The 22,860-nt window shown below is 41.7% G+C and overlaps 1 protein-coding gene across 9 annotated transcripts in view; it reads left to right on the top strand.

The window, feature by feature from the left end:
- Nucleotides 1-22,860, top strand: part of LOC310947158 (kinase suppressor of Ras 1-like) — a 70,986-nt gene that overhangs the window by 38,747 nt on the left and 9,379 nt on the right. For all 9 annotated transcript variants that reach the window (XR_014593207.1, XR_014593208.1, XM_083913868.1 and 6 more), the window contains 14 exons: nt 2,381-2,544; nt 4,783-4,849; nt 9,113-9,196; nt 9,289-9,350; nt 10,845-10,957; nt 11,088-11,262; nt 13,257-13,314; nt 13,708-13,762; nt 14,247-14,498; nt 14,579-14,775; nt 14,958-15,054; nt 17,576-17,709; nt 18,271-18,402; nt 19,382-19,517. Coding sequence is in view for 7 of the 9 variants with exons in the window: in XM_083913868.1 (XP_083769994.1) it covers nt 2,381-2,544; nt 4,783-4,849; nt 9,113-9,196; nt 9,289-9,350; nt 10,845-10,957; nt 11,088-11,262; nt 13,257-13,314; nt 13,708-13,762; nt 14,247-14,498; nt 14,579-14,775; nt 14,958-15,054; nt 17,576-17,709; nt 18,271-18,402; nt 19,382-19,517 (1,726 nt within the window). In the remaining 2 variants the exon portion in view is untranslated. The remainder of the gene's footprint in view (nt 1-2,380; nt 2,545-4,782; nt 4,850-9,112; nt 9,197-9,288; nt 9,351-10,844; nt 10,958-11,087; nt 11,263-13,256; nt 13,315-13,707; nt 13,763-14,246; nt 14,499-14,578; nt 14,776-14,957; nt 15,055-17,575; nt 17,710-18,270; nt 18,403-19,381; nt 19,518-22,860) is intronic.

The following is a 22,860-nucleotide window of genomic DNA, read 5'->3' as shown; positions in this document are numbered from 1 at the left end:
GCCGGTCCAGCCTCATGTGCATTCAATTCAATTCAATTCAATTCAATTCAATTCAATTTTATTTATAGTGTCAAATCATAACAAAAGTTATCTCAGGACACTTTACAGAGTAGGTAAAGACCACACTCTATGACTTATTTATGATTTACATAGACCCAACAATTCCTCTGTAGAGTACGGTAGTGCATGTGAGTCCCTTCCATTGGCATCAGTATTTGATGACCTGGGAATGAGGTCGTTCATTTGTTGAAACTGTTCACGTCTTGCTGGCTGACTGATCGCTGCTACTCTGCAGCGCGCTGCCCAGGCCGGCCTTCTGTGGGGGATCGGTGCTCATACAAAAGGTCACCTACAGCGCCGCCGCCCCAATTACAAAAATAGGAGTTCACGTGTCCACTGATGAGTGCCACTCTCCCATGGAAGCCAGGTCTCTCCAGTGAGTGGGAGCTAACAATGGAGCTAAGTAATGCTCTGTTTGCACTGCAGCCATTAGTGCTGTTATCACTCCTCGTTTCCTCCACCATCTCTCTTACTTCATGAACCACTGATCCACTTCTATGTGACCCTGTCTTGGCTAGGTTTCTTTTGCAGAAGAGGTATAGAATAACCTCAATGCGACTTAGTTAAAGTGTAATTTTGGCGATGGTCTTTTTTGGCACTCATATTTATCAAATAAGCCATGGAGTCGCTAACAGACGGATGTGGCTAACACTGATTAGCTCAGGGCAGTACGGTGAAGGTATTTAAACATCTTTTTTAACCACTAATACTGCTGAACATAACAGCAAACCTCTGCAGCAGCATGATAAGAGTCCCTACACACAAAACAAAGCACCAATGGGCTCCTTCCTTTGGGATTGACTTTGGTAATCCACTTGAATGGACTTTACTATGAGAGGAGCTGGTACAGGGGCCAGTAGGTAAGTCTTTAAAACACTCTTTAATAAACTCTGGCTTCACTAACTACGCTGTTTCTGCTTTGTTTTCTGTGTAGGGACTCTTCTCATGCTACTGCAGAGGTTTGGTGTTATTTTGAGCAGTATTAGTGGTTAAAAAAGCCGTTTTAATGCCTTCACCGTACTGCCCCGAGCTAATCAGTGTTAGCCACGTCCAGCTGTAAGTGACTCTCCCAGATTTCTCAGTTTATAGTTTGTACACAAAAAAACTGTCTCCATGGCTTATTTGATGTATGTAAGTGCAGAGATGATTTTACGCCGGAATTACACTTTAAATTAGGGGTATGTTTGTGAGGTATGTTTGTAATGAGGCTGAATAACGACCAAGAAAAGTGGGCGAGAGACAAGGCTGGGAACATTGTCGGGAATGAAACTCCAGTGAGAGCCATGTGGAGGCAATCAGACTGAATTCTTTTTTACTACAGTCCTTTAAAATTCCCCTGCACTCAAACATCCCAACTGGTGAATCATTGGACTTGCAGGTTAGGGCCGATTTAAAACAGTAAGAGGCATGTTGAGCCATTTTTAACCCATGGAATGCTGATTTTTATATATTTGGTGAGAAATGTCAGTATTAACACCAGCATTGTGTGTTTCATCCCAGTACAGACATATCATTTAGTTTACAGCTCAAAAAACACGTTTAAGGGAGCAGTAGCTCTTTAAAGTTTGTAATCAAAAAAGCATGTGTGACGCAGCTGATGCCAAGTAGCCTACGACCTGATTGTTCTGAATGAAGTGAGGAGGAGAAGCAAGGACAAATGAATACATTTACCTCAATCACACTGTTTTAGAAATGCATGTTTTTCCCAGCAGATATATGAACACACACCTATGATATTACTCTGCTAGTAACAAGCCCCAAGCTTACGGTCAAGTGTGGATTTATATGACGGGCGGGGTTAGCTAGGTGCCCTGAATCACATTTGATTGACTTGTGGCGGCAAGCCCCTGAGTTCCAGATGAGTTAGGATTTGGAGAGGGATTTTGATAGGGAAGTACGTGAACTTCATATTCACACACACATTTTTTGCATATCAAAAAGATACTGTACAATAAACACCGGCCCAGTGTCTTGAAGTGTCATTATCAGCCTAAAATGTCAGCTTGGCACCGAAGATTATCTCATAATACAACAGGCGGATGCTTGCCATCCATTTTTATATACAGTATATAGAAAATATACTTGCAGCCATGTTTTTACTAAGCATGTGCATGCTCTCTATTGGATGAAAAGTGTTGATTTGAATTGTTTTTGGTCTTTTCTGTAATATCCCCCTCTGGACAAATTACAAAATTGTCATTCAGTTGTCCGGGCTGTGACTTAATGTAATTTGGCTACTATGGTTTACTTGCCACAAATTACATGACGGCTCTTTTTCCCAGCCCTTGAATTCACACAGTGTTGCTGCCTGTCTCTGCAGAGCCTGTAAGAAAAACAAAGTGCTAGGTGCTATTCATATCAACGGCTGCGGGAACAGCCCTGAGGATGCTGCGCTGCGGTCCCCGCTGCTGTCTGCTCGAACACCCGGCCCTGTCCCAACCTCAGCCTCTTACCTGATGCCTGCCACCCCAACCCTGCTGGAGAGTGAGTCCCTATAACAGTAACCGCTCTCAATGGGCCTTATTCACAAACAGTGCATACACACAATTACAGTGCCTATAGAAAGTCATGAGACCCTTTTGAAATAGTCACTTTTTTGTTTTACAGCCTGAAATGATACTACATAAAAAATAAAAACATTCAAGTGACTTTTTTTTCAAATTTTCTGAAAATTAGTAAAAAAATTAAAAAGTAGAATAGCAGTGTTGTAAAAGTGATGAGTCCCTTTAGAATAACTATTATAAACATTCTCAGGTTTAACCAATCACCTTCCAGATTACACACCAAGTTAACTGGCCACCTGACATCAACTGTGGTGGGTTTTTTTTTACTTCAGAATAAAATCAGTGTTTCCTTTGATTTTACTTCAGAATAAAATCAGCTGTTCCTTTGATTTGACTTCAGAATAAAATCAGCTGTTCCTTGAGGATTCTTCTCCTAGTCGTGCATGGTAACACAAAGAATTCGCCATGGTTGTAAAGATGCTTTCAAAAGAGCTCCAGGATAAAGTTGTGGATAGGCACAAGTAAGGAGAAGGATCTAAAAAGATTTCAAAGGCTTTAACTATCCCTCTGAGGACCGTTCAGAGTGTTGTTCAGAAGTAGAAGGCATATGGATCCACACAGACCTGGCCTAGATCGGGCTGCCCCTCCAAACTGGATGACCGAGCCAGGAAAAGATTGATCAGGGAAGCTACCAAGAGGCCCATGGTGACCTTAAAGGAGTTCCAGGTCTAAATGGCAGAGGTCTGTCCATCTGTGCATGTGACAACAATTTCACAAGTTCTACATGTTTGGCAGGGAGGAGAGAAGGAAGGCTCTTCTGAAAAAATGTCACACTGAATCTCATAAAAAAAATATTGAAGATTTTGATGCCATGTGGTAAAAGGTTTTATGGTCAGATGAGACCAAAACTGAACTTTTTGGGCTGAACTCTAAGCTCTATGTTTGTCAGAAACCAAACACAGAACACCACCCAAAACACCATCCCTACAGTGAAGCATGGTGGTGGCAGCATCATGTTTTGGGCTTGTTTCTCTTCAGCAGGGACTGGGCAGTTGGTCAGGACTGAAGGGAAAATGGATGCTGCCAAGTTCACCCAAATTCTTTAGAAAACCCTTGTCCCTCTGTTAGACACTTGAAAAGGGACAGGTGGTTCACCTTCAGCATGACAATGACCCAAAACACACCTCCATAAAAACAACACAGTGGCTAAAGGACAGGAAGGTGATGTCCTAGAGTGGCCCAGTCAGAGCCCTGACCTGAATCCTACAGAACATCTGTGGAAGGACTGAACTCCAACAGTTCTGCAGGAAGAATGAGGAAATATTTCCAATCTAGGTGCACAAAGCTGGTAGAGACAGATCCAAACAGACTGATGGCTGTAATTAAAGCAAAAGGTGCCTCCACAAAGGATTACATCTGGGGAGTCATCACTTTTACAACCCTGTTATTCTAGTTTTTCAGTTTTTATTCATTTTCAGAACTTTAGAAAAACATTTCACTTGAATGTTGTAAGGCAAAATGTGTAAATCACGCTAGTATTGCGTTTATCTCTTTATTAGATTCGATTGGTTTTAGTCAGAGTGTACATCAACCTACCTACTGTTTTAATCACACCCTCGACCTTGTTTTGGCTTATGGTGTGGAAATCAATGACTTGTAGTCTTTCCACAGAATCCTATTTTATCAGACCATTATTTAATAACTTTTGAATTCATATTACAGGACTACTCACCTATGTTTTTCATTTCATACTTTTTATTGACATGAACCTTCCTGTTTAACCACAGTCTGTATCTCAGGGACACAACAGTGACCGCCTTGGTTATTACAACCCATGCCTCTTTTTCTTTACCATCATCACTCCAGAGGAAACACACCTTTACTGACAGTATTCTTTCAATTTCTTCACTCGTGGTATTCTTTTGCTTTTTTGCTTTAGGAGCCATGCTCAATGTTAAATATATTTCCTTATGTAGAGAAATGGGGGTGTGTTAGTGTGCTGGTGCTGGTTAATGCACCTGTCAATTTAGAATGATTCTGGTTCACTTACTTTCACACTGTGGTTAGAACAATGTGCACATCATAAATCTTACGGTAACTTTGTGCCCAAAGTAACATTTCTATGCACATATTTGTGAATGAAGCCCATTGTCTTTTGGTGCCTCTGTGATTGTGTGTTTTTGTGTTTTGACATGTTGCGTTCTCATGTTGTTCACAGGTATGACCATGCACAGGAGTTCCCCTCAGACAATGAGGAGAGACATCGGCCTGGCTGTGACACACAGGTCATTTACACCTCCTGTCTTGGTTAGAGTAAAATACTCTGCAATATGCTGTGGGCAGGGTCCTCGACACTGGAAGGGCTACTCCAGTCAACTAAAGAGGATTTTTACAGTTGTTTATTAAGAAGGGTTGCAAGGGGTTTGGTACGTTTCTGAATATTTTCCAGGGAAGGATAAAGGTTTAATATGTAGAATCTTTATTAAATCTTTATATTAAAATAATACACCCACAATGAAAATACATTTAGTTTGAATTAATACTTTAGGTTTCCATGGTAGCAGCCAATAGCGTTGGGCGTTGCTGGTTTCCAGGGTTGTCTGTTTTTGGGTGCAGCTACTGTAGGCTGGCGCCGGGTGAAATGGACTTTGCCAATCCTGCAGCTGCTTCTGAGCCTCAGTGAAGGGGGCTTTATTTGTCCTAGCAGCTGAGTGAGCGGAGACGGGTCAATATATGCCAAGCATTCACTCCATGGACTGAGAGAAAGGAGAGAAACGCCATTCAAACGTACGCCCAAATGGCTACGCTTCTCCTTGATCGCTAACATCACTTTCATCTTTACTTAGCTTGAACGGCTAATGCTAACGGCTAACGCTAACTGTCAGTCAAACTCCTCTGTAATACTTGTTTTTATGGTGTGATTTGCTGGAGGGGATGGGTTCAAACAGGCTCAAACAGACTCCGGTCTCATGTAGGCTACTGGGCCGGGTCTGACCAACCTGGCAACAAGACTGCTGCAATTATTTTTTGTTGTTGTGACTACGATCACTAGACACTAGATCAGGGGTGGGCAAACTTTTTGATTCGAGGGCCACAATGAGTTCTAAAATTTGACAGAGGGGCCGAGCCAAGAACAGATGGATGGAGTGTTATATAAATTTCATACAGGATTTGACCTATTATTGATTAATGGTTAATTTAATTACATTTCAGTTGAATAAACACAGCAGGAAAACTCACCATCAGTTTCAGTGGGAACAGTGTTGTTGATCTCCCTGTTTTGTCAGTGCATCAAAGTCTGGAGTAAGTTTTGTTGTGGTGATTCTCAGGATAGATCCGAGGTGTTGGTCAGTTATCCTGGATCTGTGACGGGCTTTGTTCATGTTCATAACACTGAATGTCTGCTCACATACATAGGTCGAGCCAAACAAGGCCAGCATCTTCTGTGCCGTCCTCCGTAGGTTTGGAAAGGTGGCTTCGTTCAGTGAAGCATAAAAGTCGTTAAGTTTAAGAGTGTTGAACTTTTCCTTCAAGATGGCGTCAGACTGAAGATCGATCAGTTCCAATTGCACCTCATGTGGTACTGTTTCAGGGTCTTGTGAGAAGGGACAAGACACGAGCTGAAGTGACTTTTCAATGTTTTCAAAATCAGAGAACCGGCGACTGAATTCTCTGTGCAGGTCATCCAGGGATTTGCTGTATTTCTTTGCATATCGTGTCGCCTCTTTCTGAGTGTCAAGTGTGGCGAAATGAGTGAAGGATGCGTCCGCAACTTGTCTGGAGAATAAAACAAGCTTAGATTTGAACGCTGTAACATGTTTGTACATGTCGTGCACAAACTGATCTTTCCCCTGCAGTTTCACATTCAGCTCATTCAAGTGTGAAAATACGTCCACAGCAAACGCAAAATCACAAAGCCAGTTCTGGTCTCGTAGCTCAGGAAATTCGTCAGATTTCTCATTGAACTCTAAAAATGCGCCGATCTCCTCTTTCAGGTCCCACATGCGTTGAAACACTTTGCCCAAACTTAACAACCGGACACTAGAGTGGTAAAGTAAGTCCTGATGATCCGCATCAATTTCCTCCAGGAACTTGATGAACTGACGATGCTGGAGTCCCCTTGCGCGTATAAAGTTCACAAGTTTTACGACTGGATTCACAACATGGTTAAGCTGCAATACAGACTTGCAAAGTGCCATGGATGGATGATACAGTGAAGGAAAATAACATCCTGTTCAGGGTTTTCCTCAGCCCAACGTTTTTTCCTGTTAAATTTGGTGATCCATCCGTCGTGACATTGGCAAGTTTACTCCAAGGTAGTTTATGTTTCTCGATGGCAGCAGACACCTTGTCATACAAATCCTCTCCCCGCGTTGTTCCCTTCAGGGACTCCATGGTCAAAAACTCCTCCGTTATCTCAAAGCTGTCATTTATTCCTCGGATAAAAATTAGGAGCTGCGCTGTGTCTTTGATATCATTACTTTCATCCAGTGCAAGTGAATATAACTGAAAGCACTCTGCCTTTTTGTTTAGCTGGCTAGCTATATGTTCATCAATTAGTTCCACACGGCGAGTCACAGTCCGACGTGACAAACTGATTTTTTCAAACTTGCCTTGACTTTCCGGACACAGAACACCTGCAGTCTCAACCATGCAGTCTTTCAAAAACTCACCTTCGGAAAAAGGTTTGCTAGCTTGTGCTAATTTGAATGCCAGCAAAAAGCTTGCCTTGGTAGTTGACTCCTGAAGCGCAGTTTGTCGGTGGAAAAAATTTTGCTGGGTCAGTAAATTGGCTGCAAACCTCTCAGCCGTAGCTGCCCGTTCTTGCGCCGACAGCTTGCTGGCGTAATTGGCATGCTTCGTAGCAAAGTGACGACTAATATTGTACTCCTTAAAAACCGCAACACTTTCTTGGCATATCAAGCATACAGCCTTTGATCGGACTTCTTTGAAAAAATATTTTGTTGTCCATTCTGTGTTAAACACTCGGCACTCACTGTCGACTTTTCTTTTCTTTGATAAACTCATGTTTGTTTTTAGAAGGGGGAAAGCTTTACCGCGGGAACCGAGAAGGAGAGCGCTTCTTCTGGGAAAGGCTTAACCGCGAAGAAGAGGGGGCAAATGCTCAAGCGCGCCATCTATTGGGGAAATGTGGGCATTACAGGGGAAAGTAAATGAACAAGGTTTGCCAGTAACGATATTATTAATTTTATATTTTGATATAACTGGGAGATGTTTGGCGGGCCGAATTAAAAAGACTAACGGGCCGTATGTGGCCCGCGGGCCGTAGTATGCCCATGTCTGCACTAGATGGATCTGTTCTGCTCATTCTCCCCATTCAACCTTTAATATTTATGATATTTGAGTGAAGTAGGTAAAAAAGAAAGCAAAATGTATTTGTATTGCACTTTTCACAGGAATATATCACAATGTGCTTAAAATAAAGCAACATACAGGGCAACACTGTACTGTACATCATGAAATAAGAAAAGAAGCCTAAAGCAAAATGAAAGTGAAGATGAGTCCGACATGGAGGAAGTCCTTAAGAGGATATGGAGGCCTGACAGAGAGATGTTAGAGATGTCAGTCTTGTTGTTGTTCAATGAAAGTTTAGTACCATATTAATGAGTCATCTCATTTAATTGAAGTTCAGCTGGACTACATTGTACTTATGTCTGATTCTGATGGTAAAGGGTTTGTTTCTATGGGCATATGACAGCCTAGGCAAATACCCCCAATATTCCCATTCTAGTCATTTAGTCATTTCTGTTAATTACCATGGAAAGTTCCCACCTGCTCTTTATTGCATCAATACTTCAGCTTTAATAAAGTCATGTACAGTCCAGCGTTGCTGTGGTGATATGAACGGATGAAATTTGATGCTCATCTATAAATGAAGATGTAGACTGTTGGATCCCAAACCTTCCATAATATACCTATGGACACTTTCAACCTGCCCCCTATTTCTCCGTGTTTTTGTGGACAATTTTTGGAATGAGTCGAGTATTAAGTGAGAGAGCAGCAGTCTAATCAGGTGGGGTAACTGTGCACCGTCAGTGCACGTCGACCTAAAGTGGCTCTGATTATTCTGAGTGTCTGACTACATTATGGAAAGGGAGAAATACAGAGAAATACAATTTTTTACTACAACTACTAAACTTGATCTGTTTATGTCTAACCAAGTCTTGCTCATTGAGGACTGGAGTCTCATTGTGAAGTCTCACGAGAGGTGACCAGCTGACGTTAACCCTATCATGGCATTGTTCTAGCTGCAACAACGCATAGTCAACTGTTAATGAATGAATAATAAAGCATTTCTTATAAGTGCTTAAAGATATCTTATAATCTAACAATATACACATATATAATGCTATTATTAACACTTATATAGTCTTATTAACACATATTGTTAATAAGCGTCTTGTAAGGCCTTTATTACCCATTATACCTTTTCTACATTTATTACATTATATTAATTATTATTATTATTATTATATTAAGGACCTTAATATCAAGCATTAACAAAATATTTCTTCCCTCCTTTGTAGGTTTTCAACCAAATCCTGGCTCTCCCAGACGTGCCAAGTGTGTCGCAAGAGCATGATGTTTGGTGTCAAGTGCAAACACTGCAAGTAAGAGAGTGTTTATAACCTCCCCCACTCTGTCTGAGTATAGCTTTACTTGTCATGGTCTCATCAGCATCTTCATATCCATCTGTTCACAGGTTAAAGTGCCACAACAAGTGTACCAAAGATGCTCCCTCATGTCGGATATCATTTCTTACATGTAAGCAATGCTCAACGCTTTCTGATTCGTTCATTTTTATGGTTTTAAATAGTATGTTATATCTCAGGGATATAACAAGTGCATTATGGAAGTCAATTGTGTCTATATATTAATCATCCGGGTGATTTATGTGTAGGGCTGTCTAGCTCTGTGGTGGAACATTTCCCCTGACGGTGAAAGCACAAATGTCTTGAAAAAGCATAATGTAAGGATTGTGGTTTTAGATGGAACGCTAGGATCAGATGGAAACTGACTGAAATGAAAATGACATCATGGATAAGAGGGTTCTAGATTTAGCTTATTTGTTGTTGGAGCAACACAAACAAAAAGTGTGCAAGCCGACGTCCAAGTCATTTATTTTCTGTCAAGTGAATCTTACAGTACGAACCATCTCCTGTAGAAGGGTGGACTGCTTGACAGCTCCCTGAAGCTGGAGCCAAAACACCTAAAATGACCAGTGTAGGTCATAATGTTTCCCTTTCAAAGTACTCCAAAGATGGTTTCTGTCATTTAAGGCCATTTTTATCACAATGATGCTTGTTCAAATTTGGATTGAGTTAGTTATTTGATGTCATAAAATCGAAGTGAAACATCATGATTGACTCGCAGTTGGTCGGATGGGTTCATGCACAGGACTTTGATGATGGAGCCTGCTTCACAGACGTCGTCAATTTTATATTCAGTCTATTAACAATAAGAATGATCACAGGAAGTGAAAATTGTGCACACAAGCACTGATTTATTGTTTTCAGACTTGACAATTTGTGAAGCTATCCTTTAAAGTTGTACTCCGTAAGATTATCATCTATTTAATTGCCTTTTAAGTTCCTCTCTATCACAGAGTCAGTTCAAACAATGGTGACTGATCATGTGACCCACTAATAAAAACACTTGTTGCCTCTTTGCTGAGTTTTCCAATATAATATTAGTGACTCTGCTGACTTTGGTCTGTCGGCCCAGATCGTCACTAACAGTTATGCTGCGTTCACTTGTAATCGGAAATCTGGAACCCTCAACTTCTGGCTTGTCAGGCTTGTTGTAAGGGCAGGAGTGTATTTGGAACATATGTGTGTGTGTGTGTGTGTGTGCGTGTGTGTGTGTGTGCGTGTGTGTGTGTGTGTGTGTGTGTGTGTGTGTGGGTGTGTGTGTGTGTGTGTGTGTGTGTGTGTGTGTGTGTGTGTGTGTGTGTGTGTGTGTGTGTGTGTGTGTGTGTGTTTGTGTGTGTGTGTGTGTGTGGATTTAAGAGGGGAACATCAAGGGGACGGACTGGAAATAGAGAGGTGAATGTGTGTCAATATAAGATACAAAAGAAAAAAAAAGTCAACACACAGTGATGGTGAATGTAAAAAGATGGAGGCTCTGAAAGAACAGGCTCACCTGCAGTTACATCTTACTGCCACAGAAGCCGATAGAAACAGGATATCTCAAATCTTATGGAGTAGAACTTAAATATTCAGTGTGATGTAATGAGCTAATATTTGATGTGATTCATAGTACCAAGGATACGGAGGGCAGAATCGGTACCATCAGATATCAATAATCGGATTGATCACACAGCAGAGATCCCACTGCAGTTTGGCACTTTACCAAAAGCAATAACCAAAAGGGTAAGTACTGGTGTGTTTTTATTGCAATATTGCCTGAAGTAAAAAAAAAATAAATAAAAAAAAAAGTTTTTATCCTTGACTCAGAGCTGAATATGTGTGTGTTTGTGTGTGTGGGTGGGTGTGTTAACAGGAGCCTCCACCCAGTTTAAACCAGCTGGACTCCAGCAGTAACCCGTCATCAGCCACCTCCTCCACACCTTCCTCCCCGACACATTTCCAGCAGAATAACCCTCCAAGTGTCAGCGTCACACCCCCGACCAACCCGTCACCACAGGGCTCCAGGGATGGCCGCTTTCACTTCCCAGGTCAACAGTCTGTCACTGGTATCACTCACACACTCAAGCCCTGTGTAATGGAAGCAGGGTTCCAACAATACAGGTTTTTCACAGCAGTTTGTTAAAGCTGAGGCAACCAACAGATGTGTTGTTCAGATCCACTGTACAGTGTTATACTGACACATGTTCATGAGAATTACTCTCAGATATAAATGAGCTGCACCAAATATTCGAGCCTGTCTGTATAATGCATTACAGTATAAAGTATGGACACATTTGATGGTACCCTTCCATTAAAAAAAAAAAAGAAAAAAACCCACAATGATCACTGACATAACTTGAAACTGACAAAAGTAATAATACATAATAATTTAGTGAACAGTGTCAAATGAAAACTGGCCTGGACAAAAATGATGGGATCTTAAAATAACCTTTTGAGGCAATCAAACCATTTCTGTAACTGTCAATGAGACGTCTGCACCGGTTGACAGATGTTCTATTTCAGTGGGTTTTCTTTTTTGTTTTAATGGAAGGGTACCAACAGATTTGTCAATGTGTGTACATAAAATTGATTCAACACCTTTCTCAAACCATTCCAGCAGGAACAGAACAGTATAACCTTCATGAAGGAAGGATACTTTGGAGGGTAGTTGCATTAGACAAAGTAAAATTCACATATTTGGTGACACAAAGAGCCAATGAGGGGCAAGTGTGATCTGGAAACATGATATAGAGCTGGTGGAAAAAATGTCAGCTTTTTGTTTTAGAAATTGGCTCTTTCCAGCCTAAAAAGCTAAATATATATAGGTATATATTAGTTTCGCTCAGAAACTAAGACACAATGTCTTAAAGTGTCCACTTAGGTCACACAATAAGCCTGCGAAAATGCAAACTGTAATGCTGTTCAATGCTTTCTGTGGCTCTGGAAGAGAAAAAACCTTGAGACGAGGATACTTCGACATTTTACAGGAGTCCTGCATGCAAACGACAGGCGCGGAGTTTGAAAGATGTAGACATTCGCCAGGCAGTGGGGGTCTAACAAAATGATGCTTGTGGTTGCATTATGGGACACGTAAGGTCCAATGTGATTTGATTCTGACTATTCTCTTTTTATATTCTCTTTTCATATTTTTTTGTATGTGTTATCAGACAATGAAACGAGCATGAGATACAGACTGTATACTGTATACTACACTGTAGTCATAAAGTCAGACTTTATGATTGCAAAGTTGACAGTTACAAGGAGAGCTCACACACTGGGCAGGTTACCTCAGTGTTTACCCAGTTCACACTGAGCCACGAAGCCCAAGCTTCAAGATTTTGTCACCCTGGCAACCGTTTTGTATGCTGCCAATAGCTGTGCCCGGAGAGATGATGTTTTTGAGTCGTCCGTCCCTCCGTCCCATTATCATGTATGCAGTATCTGAGGAAGCCCAGGAGGGAATGTCTTCAAATTTGGCAAAATGTCCACCCAGACTCAATGATAAACTAATTTTGGAGGTCAAAGGTCAAGGTCACTGTGACCTCACGAAACACATTTTTGTCCATAACTCAAGAATTCCTTCACTAGTTCAGACAACATTTCACACAAATGTCTAACAGGATAAAATGATGAAGTGATGAAATTTTCTATTCAAAGGGTCAAAGGTCAACTTCACTATGACATCATAATTTTTCATAACTCAGGAAACGAAGGGGACTAAACTGGTCATGGTCTTGGTTACTTATGGGAAATGGTCTTAAAACTGTTCTGATTGTTTCGATCTGAAGATGTGTGTTAAGCATTCACGTTTCAACAAAAATATACTTCATACCTTTTATCACAATTCACAACATATGGTATGGGTTTGACAGTTTGGATAGAAACTGACACTTGACTGGTTTGCCGAGGTATACAACCATACATACAAAGACACTAATTCTGTGTTCTAAATTTACCGTTTTAATAATGTATTTCTGTGGCATTTTTAAATGATGACACTGACTCTAGTAGTGCAATATTCTGAAGTTGTATTTTCCAACAGATGTTCCTGTTTCCACACATACAGCTGTTCAACAGTCCAGCAGCTACTATGAGTCTGGGTAAGAGAGAGCAACATAGGTACCATATTGTCTACAGTGAGCTTATCACGATGCATATACAACAGCTGATAAGTTACAAGAAATGTCAGCACAGAAATGTCAAAGATATGTATGACTTCATGACACAGTGTCCAGTACATAGTTTGTCCCACAGAGCACCGTCCTACTCACTCCACATTTAAATGAGCCTCATCATTGTGTGTGTTTGGTATGTGTTGATGTTAAAAAACTAAAATCAGTCAGTATATCCAAATCCGCTAGGGCCCCTTACTGCATATATTGAGTTTTGTATTAAACGAGGGGTTACAAGCCCCTGTTGGAGAGCTCTGGTTTAGAGATAACAATCCTCCAAATAATTGCGCCAGTTGCTAATTGTTGTGGTTCTGCTCTCAGAGTGTCCCAGGCGGCCGTCCCTGAGACACAGCTACCAGCAGCAAAGCAAGGAGGGGTGAGTTCCAGCACCAAAAAGAAGAAGTGAAAATGATGACGTATTTGCCTGTCTTATTCATATTATAATAATAGTAATAGTAATAGTATTTTTACGTGGTTTACAGCACTTGTGAATGTACCGAATACTGGAGCATATCTATTTTATTCTGGCACTGTCATATTCTGCCATCAGTGGAAGTTGGAAGAAGTGTGGTTGTGCTCTCTGTGTCTCTGAGCAAGGCCTGATTACCATCGGGGGAGTCAATAACCAGACAAAATGACATGAAATCCTGATGCAGATATTAATGTATTTAATAAAGAATAAGACAAAGTCAGCATGTAAAACTATATAAACTTTAAATAATGATTCCCGACTTGCATTTTACTTTCCTTATGTTCTCTCTCATTGTTTTGTTTTTCTCAACATACATACAAGTTTTACTCAAATCAATAATTAATTTAACAGTCCATGTGCACTTCCCTCATTCTGCTCTTTGTTTCAGAAGGAGGAGGCAGAGGTAGAGTACCCCGCTGAGGATGAAGAGGCAGCCAACCAGTGCAGCAGAAAAAAGAGCTTTTCCACTGAGGAGGGTGATGAGGACGGGCTGGAGGACCTGCCTTCTTCCATCTGCCGTCGTGGGGCCGTCGGCCGCTGGAGGGGCCCCATCTCTCGCAAGGCCAGCCAGACCAGCGTCTACCTGCAGGAGTGGGACATCCCATATGAGCAGCTGCAGCTGGGAGAGCTTATTGGCAAGGTGAAGATAGGGATGTAATACAACATAAAATATCAACCTTTGGGTCCAACAGCTGACACATTGGATTTGCGGTCATTTAGGGTCGCTGGGGGAAAGTGCATAAGGGCCGCTGGCACGGAGAGGTGGCCATTCGCCTCATGGAGGTTGACGGCACCAACCAGGATCACCTGAAGCTGTTCAAGAAGGAGGTGATGAACTACAGGCAGACGAGGCATGAGAACGTGGTCCTGTTCATGGGCGCCTGCATGGCTCCTCCACACCTCGCCATCATCACCAGGTACAGCAGGACTGGTCACATTGCAACTACAGTTCCAATATAAACTAATGTATGGAAATACTTATTTTGATTTATTTAGATTTTTTAGATTATTCCGTGATATGTTGATACGTTTTGCTGAATATTGATGATGATTTTTGAATTCGTTTTTAGTAACACTATTGCATGTGTTTCTTCTGCAGTTTCTGTAAAGGTGTAACTCTTTACTCTGTTGTAAGAGAGAGAGGTCACCTGCTGGACATAAATAAAACCAGACAGATTGCACAGGAAATTGTAAAGGTAAGCAACACTCAAGCTATGTCATATGGACAGAATCATAAAAAAAGATAAACTCATTTCAATTATTAATATTGGATGATTTCTGATATTCATTCATTCATCTTCAACCGCTTATCCCGGGGTCGGGGTTGCTGGAGCCAATCCCAGCTGACATCAGGCGTGAGGCGGGGTACACCCGGGACAGGACGCCAGTCTATCACAGTGCACATAGAGACGTACAGAGACAGACAATCATTCACACTTACGGGCAATTTTAGAGACATCAATTAACCTAACACGTGCATGTTTTTGGATTATGGGAGGAAACCGGAGAACCCGGAGGAAACCCACGCAGACACGGGGAGAACATGCAAACTCTGCACAGAAAGGCCCAGGCTGATATTCAGTTAAACAAAATTACAACAACAACCTCAAATCCTTATATTATTAGATTAATTTAGTTATCGGAGATGCAGTGGCTCAACCCTGTGAAAAGTGATCAGATTTGTCTGCATATTCAACGCTCTGGTTGCTCTGTAAGCACTAAGTTTACACAGATGAGAAACTGATGAGGACACAATAGAGCGCTGCAGGGATGATGTTTTTTTGGAGGCCGACCTGAAAGTTAGCATAGTTCTGGTTCCCTTGAAAAAGTCATTGGGACTTTTGGATTATTGCAGAAAACAAACTCTGTGGCAAACCAAGATTTATGATACTTACACGTTTTTTTCAACTAGATAATGAACGCAAATGAACGCCAATTTTATGATTTTTGAAGCATAAAAGCAGCCTGATTTTAGACTAATAACCAACTGATTTCTCTTGTAGGGTAATGTGTAACGTCTTATTTAGCCATTGTTAGCACCCGCCATTTTTTAAGACATGGATTGTGCAAGCTTCAAATTTCACAAGTGGGGTATTGACTGAGTGGGGTTTATGTCGTAGAACAAAACGTTGAAAATATATTAGTCCTGTGTTAACTACAGACCTTAAACCCATTCAAAAAACCAACTGAGTTTGAGACGAGGGAACAAGGAGTGCAAAATAATAACTAATTTCCGGGTATTAGAACACATTCTTGCGACACACTATAGGCCTCTAGCCCCATGAGATCAGGATGGCTCCATTGTATTTTACTCACAGATTGGTCTGGTTACTTGCGGCAGAGAAAATTTGGAGAAGTTTGTCCAAGCCCATTATCGCTGCTTGCTGGGATTTTTTCGAAAATTGGAACGGGACGATTGCTTGGCTCCTGGTATTGCTGCTAGCAGCATGGTCAGAGGTGTGTGACCATTATGTAATGTAAGCCTGTTCTTCAATTGCTTGGCTGCTGAAAATGCTGCATGCAGTGCTGATGGATAAATGGTTCTTGAGATTTGCAAAAGAACATCCATCCATCCATCTTCAACCGCTTGTCCCTATCGGGGTCGGGGGGGCTGGAGCCAATTCCAGCTGACATCGGGTGCACCCTGGACAGGACGCCAGTCTATCACAGGGCACATAGAGACGAACAGAGACAGACAAAAATTCACATTCACACCTACGGGCAATTTAGAGTCATCAATGAACCTAACACCTGCATGTCTTTGGACTGTGGGAGGAAACTGGAGAACCCGGAGAAAACCCACGCAGACACGGGAGAACATGCAAACTCCACACAGAAGGGCCCCAGCCGGGATTCAAACCAGGAACCCTCTTGCTGTGGGGCAACAGTGCTAACCACCACAACACCGTGCTGCCAAAAGAACAGTCATACATACAGAAACAGATATGGGCACCAAATGTGTCATGGCCACACAGACATCATATCTACACGTCTACCACCTGTGGTGTCAATAGTATAAAGCATTCAGGAGATACAGTATGACATAACTTATAACATAAGTCCTGCCCACAGCATTTGAGCAGTCTTTGAGGGCTAGCTGTAGCAACACTGCATAACATCACAAATTGGAAGTAATCCCTTTTTCTGGCTTGGTTCAGAGATGATCTGGAACATGTTGGAAAATCTATCTCGATGAAAATGGAATGTGGCTTATATGGATAGATCTGTTATCACCCACAGAATGCAGGAAAACTTTTGAATAAAATCATTGTGTCTGTGACTTACAGGCCAAGTTATACAGTCTGTTGTTATAGCGCCAGTGTCTGGCCAAATTGCACCAAATTTGTCACTGCACTCTTGTAATACACCTGCCAGATGTGGAGCAGAAGGGGTGGAGAGTTCTGGACATATGTGAATTACAGTCACACTCTGATTCTCTGCTTTGTAGTTCGATAAATGCTGACGTTTAAGTATCACTGGTCAGACTATGAATTAAGGAAGGACAGGTGTGAAAATGGAGACCAAAGAGTTTTCTAGGAAAGTAAAACATAAAGTAATGATTCTTTTATTGAAGCCACTGTGTACTGAATTTGAATGTTTCTGACTGTTGCCCACTCAGTGGTATCATTTGAAAGACTCCTTAAGCATTCAAACATAAGAATTCTACGTATAGGTCCTTTTAAATGATGGTAATAAAAGTCTTCCACTCTTTTACAGGGGATGGGTTATCTACATGCTAAAGGCATCATTCACAAGGATCTGAAGTCTAAGAATGTATTCTATGACACAAACAATGTGGTCATTACAGACTTTGGCCTGTTTGGGATGTCCGGAGTGGTACAAGAAGGCAGGTGAGTGAAATACATGATCCTCTGTTTTCTCATATTTACCCTGGATAATGTCAGGAGAATCAGGTCAGGACATTTGCGGAGTTTCCCTTTGACACATGTAGCACACAACAGGAGATTCTCACATAAACACTACGTTTGGTTTAGGCGAGGGGTGGGGCCTAAGGAAGGGCGTGCAGCAGGTTTCGGCATTTACCGACAGAAGTTCCCGAATCTTGTCGTCTCTCCAGCTAGACATTTTTGGTTGGTGTCTCCATGTAAATTCACCCTCAAAGGTTTGTTTTCTGCCAGTTTTAGAACAGCCGCATGATAGAAACCTCATCAACACGCCCACTCAGCTGCTCTGTTCACACATGGGCTCAATCAGACGTTACACAGACTTTGTGCTAGGGAGCTGGCAGAGTAAACTCTATTTAATGTCTGCTCCAACTGATTCAGTAATACAGTTCCTGAAGGATATGTCTTGGTAGGTTCGGGTTTTACAGGGGGCTTACTGTATGTGGCCTGTACATCTGTGTCTAATTGGTCTGTGTCTCTTTATCTCTATCCATCTGTGTTCTTTAGAAGAAAGAACGTGTTGCGGATACCTCGGGGCTGGATCTACTACCTGGCTCCAGAGATTGTTCGAAAAATGAGCCCAGAGGTTGATGAGGACCAGCTGCCTTTCTCCACAGCTGCTGATGTTTATGCATTCGGGTATTGATTGGTTAATTACACTTACTGTAAAAAGCCTGCTCAGGTTAATCTACAGACACTCAGTTTATGCTGTAGTCTAAAGTAAAGGTTGCATTAGAACTCCATGTTCCATTAACAAATATTTAAAACAGAGTTCCTTCACCTCTTCTTTGTTTTTCTATTTTGTCTTTGGTGCTGAGCAATAATTTCAGTTATTCAGTTTTCTGTTTGTATGTACAAACTTTTTGAAGGATCGTCATTAGTTCCTATGTCGGTCACATTTCCTCTTGGTTTCTGCATTTTCCTCGCTCCACTTATGTTGAGGCCTCTTGCTGTTATTATTCTTTTCCTTCTCCATGGTAACAGAAGCTCTGGTAGCTGAACTGCTAAGCTAATCCCTAGCAGCTCAGAGTTTACAGAGTGGGAGGGGACGAGGCGGGATGATGAGGGGATTGGATGGAGAGTACGAGCCAATGGGAGCCTTTTGGACCGGATGGCTCCCATTGGTCAATTTCTATGCAGGCCTACAGCTGATAGACTGAATGGATTTTTTGGGTTCTTTTTGCAATTCATGTTGTTTAGATCGGACTACAGGACCATAATCACTGTCTAAACTATGTTAATAATAATTACCGATATTCCATTCCAGTCACAGTTTAATTCAATTTTTTCCAGCACTGACTGCTATGCTATCAAGACTATTCACATTTTCAAATTATTCTTTACAATGAGGCTGCATGGTATCAAGTGTGATATAAGCACCATAGTTTATTTTGGAATATACCACACAAAAACCATATGGTGAAATTTAAATCATTCATTTAAAATGTTGGAATTGGCAATTCTGCTTTTGACGTCGATAAATTGAAATTGAAAGCTTATTTTGATCAATTTCTGATTTAGAATTGAAATTGTGACAGCCATAGAGTCTAGTATATGAGGTGGTTTTACTGTCACCGCAGTTTTCTTAATCTAGTTTTTGTGTTTATGTGATTTTCAGCACAATCTGGTATGAGCTGCAGGTCGGAGACTGGCCAATCACCAACCAGCCTGTGGAAGCTAAAATCTGGCTAGTGGGCAGCAATGAGGGCATTAAGAAGGTGCTGGCAGATGCTAACCTGGGCAAGGAGGTCACGGTGAGTTTGTAACATGGATCGCAGAAGACCATGGCTGTGGCAACATACGTAATGGAGGGGAGGGATCAGACCACTCACTGCTATCTTGGAGCCAGAACATCCTAATTTGGTCAGATGGCTCTGGGTGGTTCATATTATACTCCATGTATTTCATACATATCTGTAGACATACTTCAAAGGTTTTCATGTTCTGCTGTAGTCTTTAAAGTTGTGCTCCATAAGATTTGAGATACCTTGTTGGCCTCTTTGGCAGTAAGATGTAACTGCAGGTGAGCCTGTTCTTTCAGAGCCTCCATCTCACGTTCACTGTCATTGTGTGTTGACTTTTCATTTATTTAGTTATTTTTTGCTCTTTTGTAAACTTTATTGAAACACATTCACCTCTCTACGTCCAGTCCGTCCCATATATGTTCCCCTCTTAAATCCATACACACACACTCTCACACACACACACACACACACGCACACGCACACACACACACACACACACACACACACACACACACACAGACACACACACACACACACACACACACACACATATGTTCCTATTACACTTCTGTCCTTACCACTATCATTGGTACCAAATGGAATGATCCATGATATTTCTTGAGTTTTCTCAGGAATGACAGATCAATAAAATTCATTGTAACTGTTTGTATTTAGTATTTCTTGTGCAAATATCTTGCAGTGGCAACAGCACACATGAAAAGAGCTGTCGCTCTGCCCATCCTGCTATGTTGATTTGAATGTCCTTTCTACTCATTTAATTTCTATGGGTACAGCTTTTTCTCGGAGCTATATATCATGCATTAGATAGATAATTTGGATCAAAGTCACGAGGATGCTGGGGATGCAAACATTGTGTGTGTCTGAGATCTGTTGTGACTGAGCGTGGAGTACTGAGATACTGCATGTGTTTTGAGAAACTGCTATCTGCAGGTTGAGCAGCTGGCTTTCATGGTTCCAAATAGAAAAGTTAATGTGGCTCAGCTGTGATCAGAGGAAAAACAGCTAAATAGAATTGTGTAAATACATACTGTGAATTAAATAATGAGGTTTTGCGAGCCTTGCCATTTTTAGGTTGATGCGCAGTTGTATCTCAGAAGTTGGGTGTGGCTATAAAGGCCAATCGCCATTTTGGAATAGTGGCGCAGAAGAAAATCAGAAATAGGTGTGGTTGTGTTATCAATTGCCATTTTGAAGTTGTGGCGCAGTTGAAACTTAGAAGTTAAGTGTGGCTTTTTGCCATTTTGAATCAAACGTTGTGCAGTTTAAATTCTTGGTACACGTCATTTTGCCAGGAGTGGTTTGGCAGACTGCCAGACGGGGGAGGGGGGGTGTTACAGATAGCACCAGCTGAGAGGACATAGCAGTTAGCTATAGGCCCAAATAGCAAAGCTACCTGAAAGGCTAATCTAAGTCTTAGCCTTTAAAATTGAGTACAGCTATTACCATAGCCTAGCTTAGCATAACGAGCATAGCTAAGGCTAAGCTAATTAGTATTGAGCTAAAAACCTAGCATATTAAATTAGACTTTGGGTATAGCCATAGATTAGCTTAGCATAACTAGCATAGCTAAGGGTAAGCTAATTAGCATTGAGCTAAAAACTACCATATTAAATTAAACTTTGGGTATAGCCATGGATTAGATTAGCATAACTAGCATAGCTAAGGCTAAGCTAATTAGCATTGAGTTTAAAAAAAATTTTTTAAAATAAAATAAAAAACTAGCATATGAAATTAGACTGTGAGTATTGCCATAGCTTAGCATAACCAATATAGCTAAGGCTGAACTAGCTAGCATTAAAGCTAATCAATTAACAGTCCAATAGATTTCAAATAACACTAAAGACAAGCTTAGCATAACCAAAGTAAGCTAGGCCTAAACTTACCACCAGTACAACATAGAAATAGCATTCACTTCTGTAAAAGTGCTATCAAATATTAGCATCGCCATAATAACACAGCAACACAACAATGACTGCACGACCAATCGAGATAATGGGGGCCAAACACCCAGAATACATTAAGGATATCCCAAGATTATCAAAGAAATGGACAAATCGCATGGAAAAAATGCCTGCACCGTGGCCGAAGGAGAGCACATTTGATGTGGGAGCCTGCGAGGACATGGAGGGACAAATAAAAAACTACAAACCAAAAGATGGGAGTAAAAAAAGGAAAGGGAAAAGAGAGCTTGAATTAAAGGTTTTGAGCTTGTTCAAAACAGAAAGTGAAAGATACAGAGAAAAATTCAGAGAGAATGTGATAAATCACAGTCAAATGAAAAAAGAGGCGTACAAACAGCAGGCTGCAGGAATCTACCCCAGCCTAGCTGGCACAGTCAAATTTACTGGAGACTTCGACCTGCTCAAGGAAAAAACACCAACAACAGTGGCGACACAAGCCCCGACACCTGCCTCATCACTGGCCACTGTGAGGGATGCCTCACCACAGGCCCCTCCGCCGTATGCACACCCTGAGCCATGGGAGATGGAGGAGATAAGTGGAGCTCGGGACTCGCAGACCAGGACCCCCGACAGTATGACAACACTGAGACAAGGTGTGAGCGACGACACGGACAAAACTCAGACAGCAGCTAATTGCCAATCAGGCCTGGTGCCAAAGTTTTGCAGCACAAGGAAAAGGACATCCATATTGGACTGCTACAAGGACCTAGATGCAAGCAAAGCAGGACAGTCCTACTGGCTGAACATGGATACTGCAGGCACTGACCTACACAGAGAATTGAATCGATCTCAAATACAAGACTTGGAGGAAGACATAAATGTATACCATCAAAGAGCACTGGACAGAAAGACAAATGGAGAGCTCCAACAGTGGACAGAGGTTCCCCAGCCACCAAAAATCGACAGACCACAGACGAGAGAATTTGACCTTACAGGCCAAACTTACATAAACCAGACAGATATGAGGCAGGCCAGTATACACTTTTAATAAAGGGCACTCAGGGGCATTATGTGCCGTGGCAAACAGTCGACCTTGCAGGTCTTGTCTCAAGACTCCCTGACATTCACAAAGGAGCCAGCAAATGGATAAGAGCATTTGAAGAGGAAACTGTGACATAAAAGCGATATGGGCAAGATGTTTTGGGGTGGCAGCAATGGAGAACCTTTTCAAACTCAGCCAAAATGGGTGGATGTTAGAACCAAGAGAAGATGGAACCGAGTTCAACGCATATCTCACCCCACAGTGGAGGGAGCGGCGAAGTGAATACCCCTAGAGAGTTGATCCAAAGGCTCTTAAGGGGGAGTTGCTCTCAGAGACTGAGAACCCAGCCAGAAACTGAGGAGGAGATTGAGAACAGCCTAGTGCTGAT

This window comes from Echiichthys vipera, assembly GCF_963691815.1.
Source record: "Echiichthys vipera genome assembly, chromosome: 5".
Taxonomy (NCBI): Eukaryota; Metazoa; Chordata; class Actinopteri; order Perciformes; family Trachinidae; genus Echiichthys; species Echiichthys vipera.
This window is presented reverse-complemented; position numbering and strand designations above follow the sequence as displayed.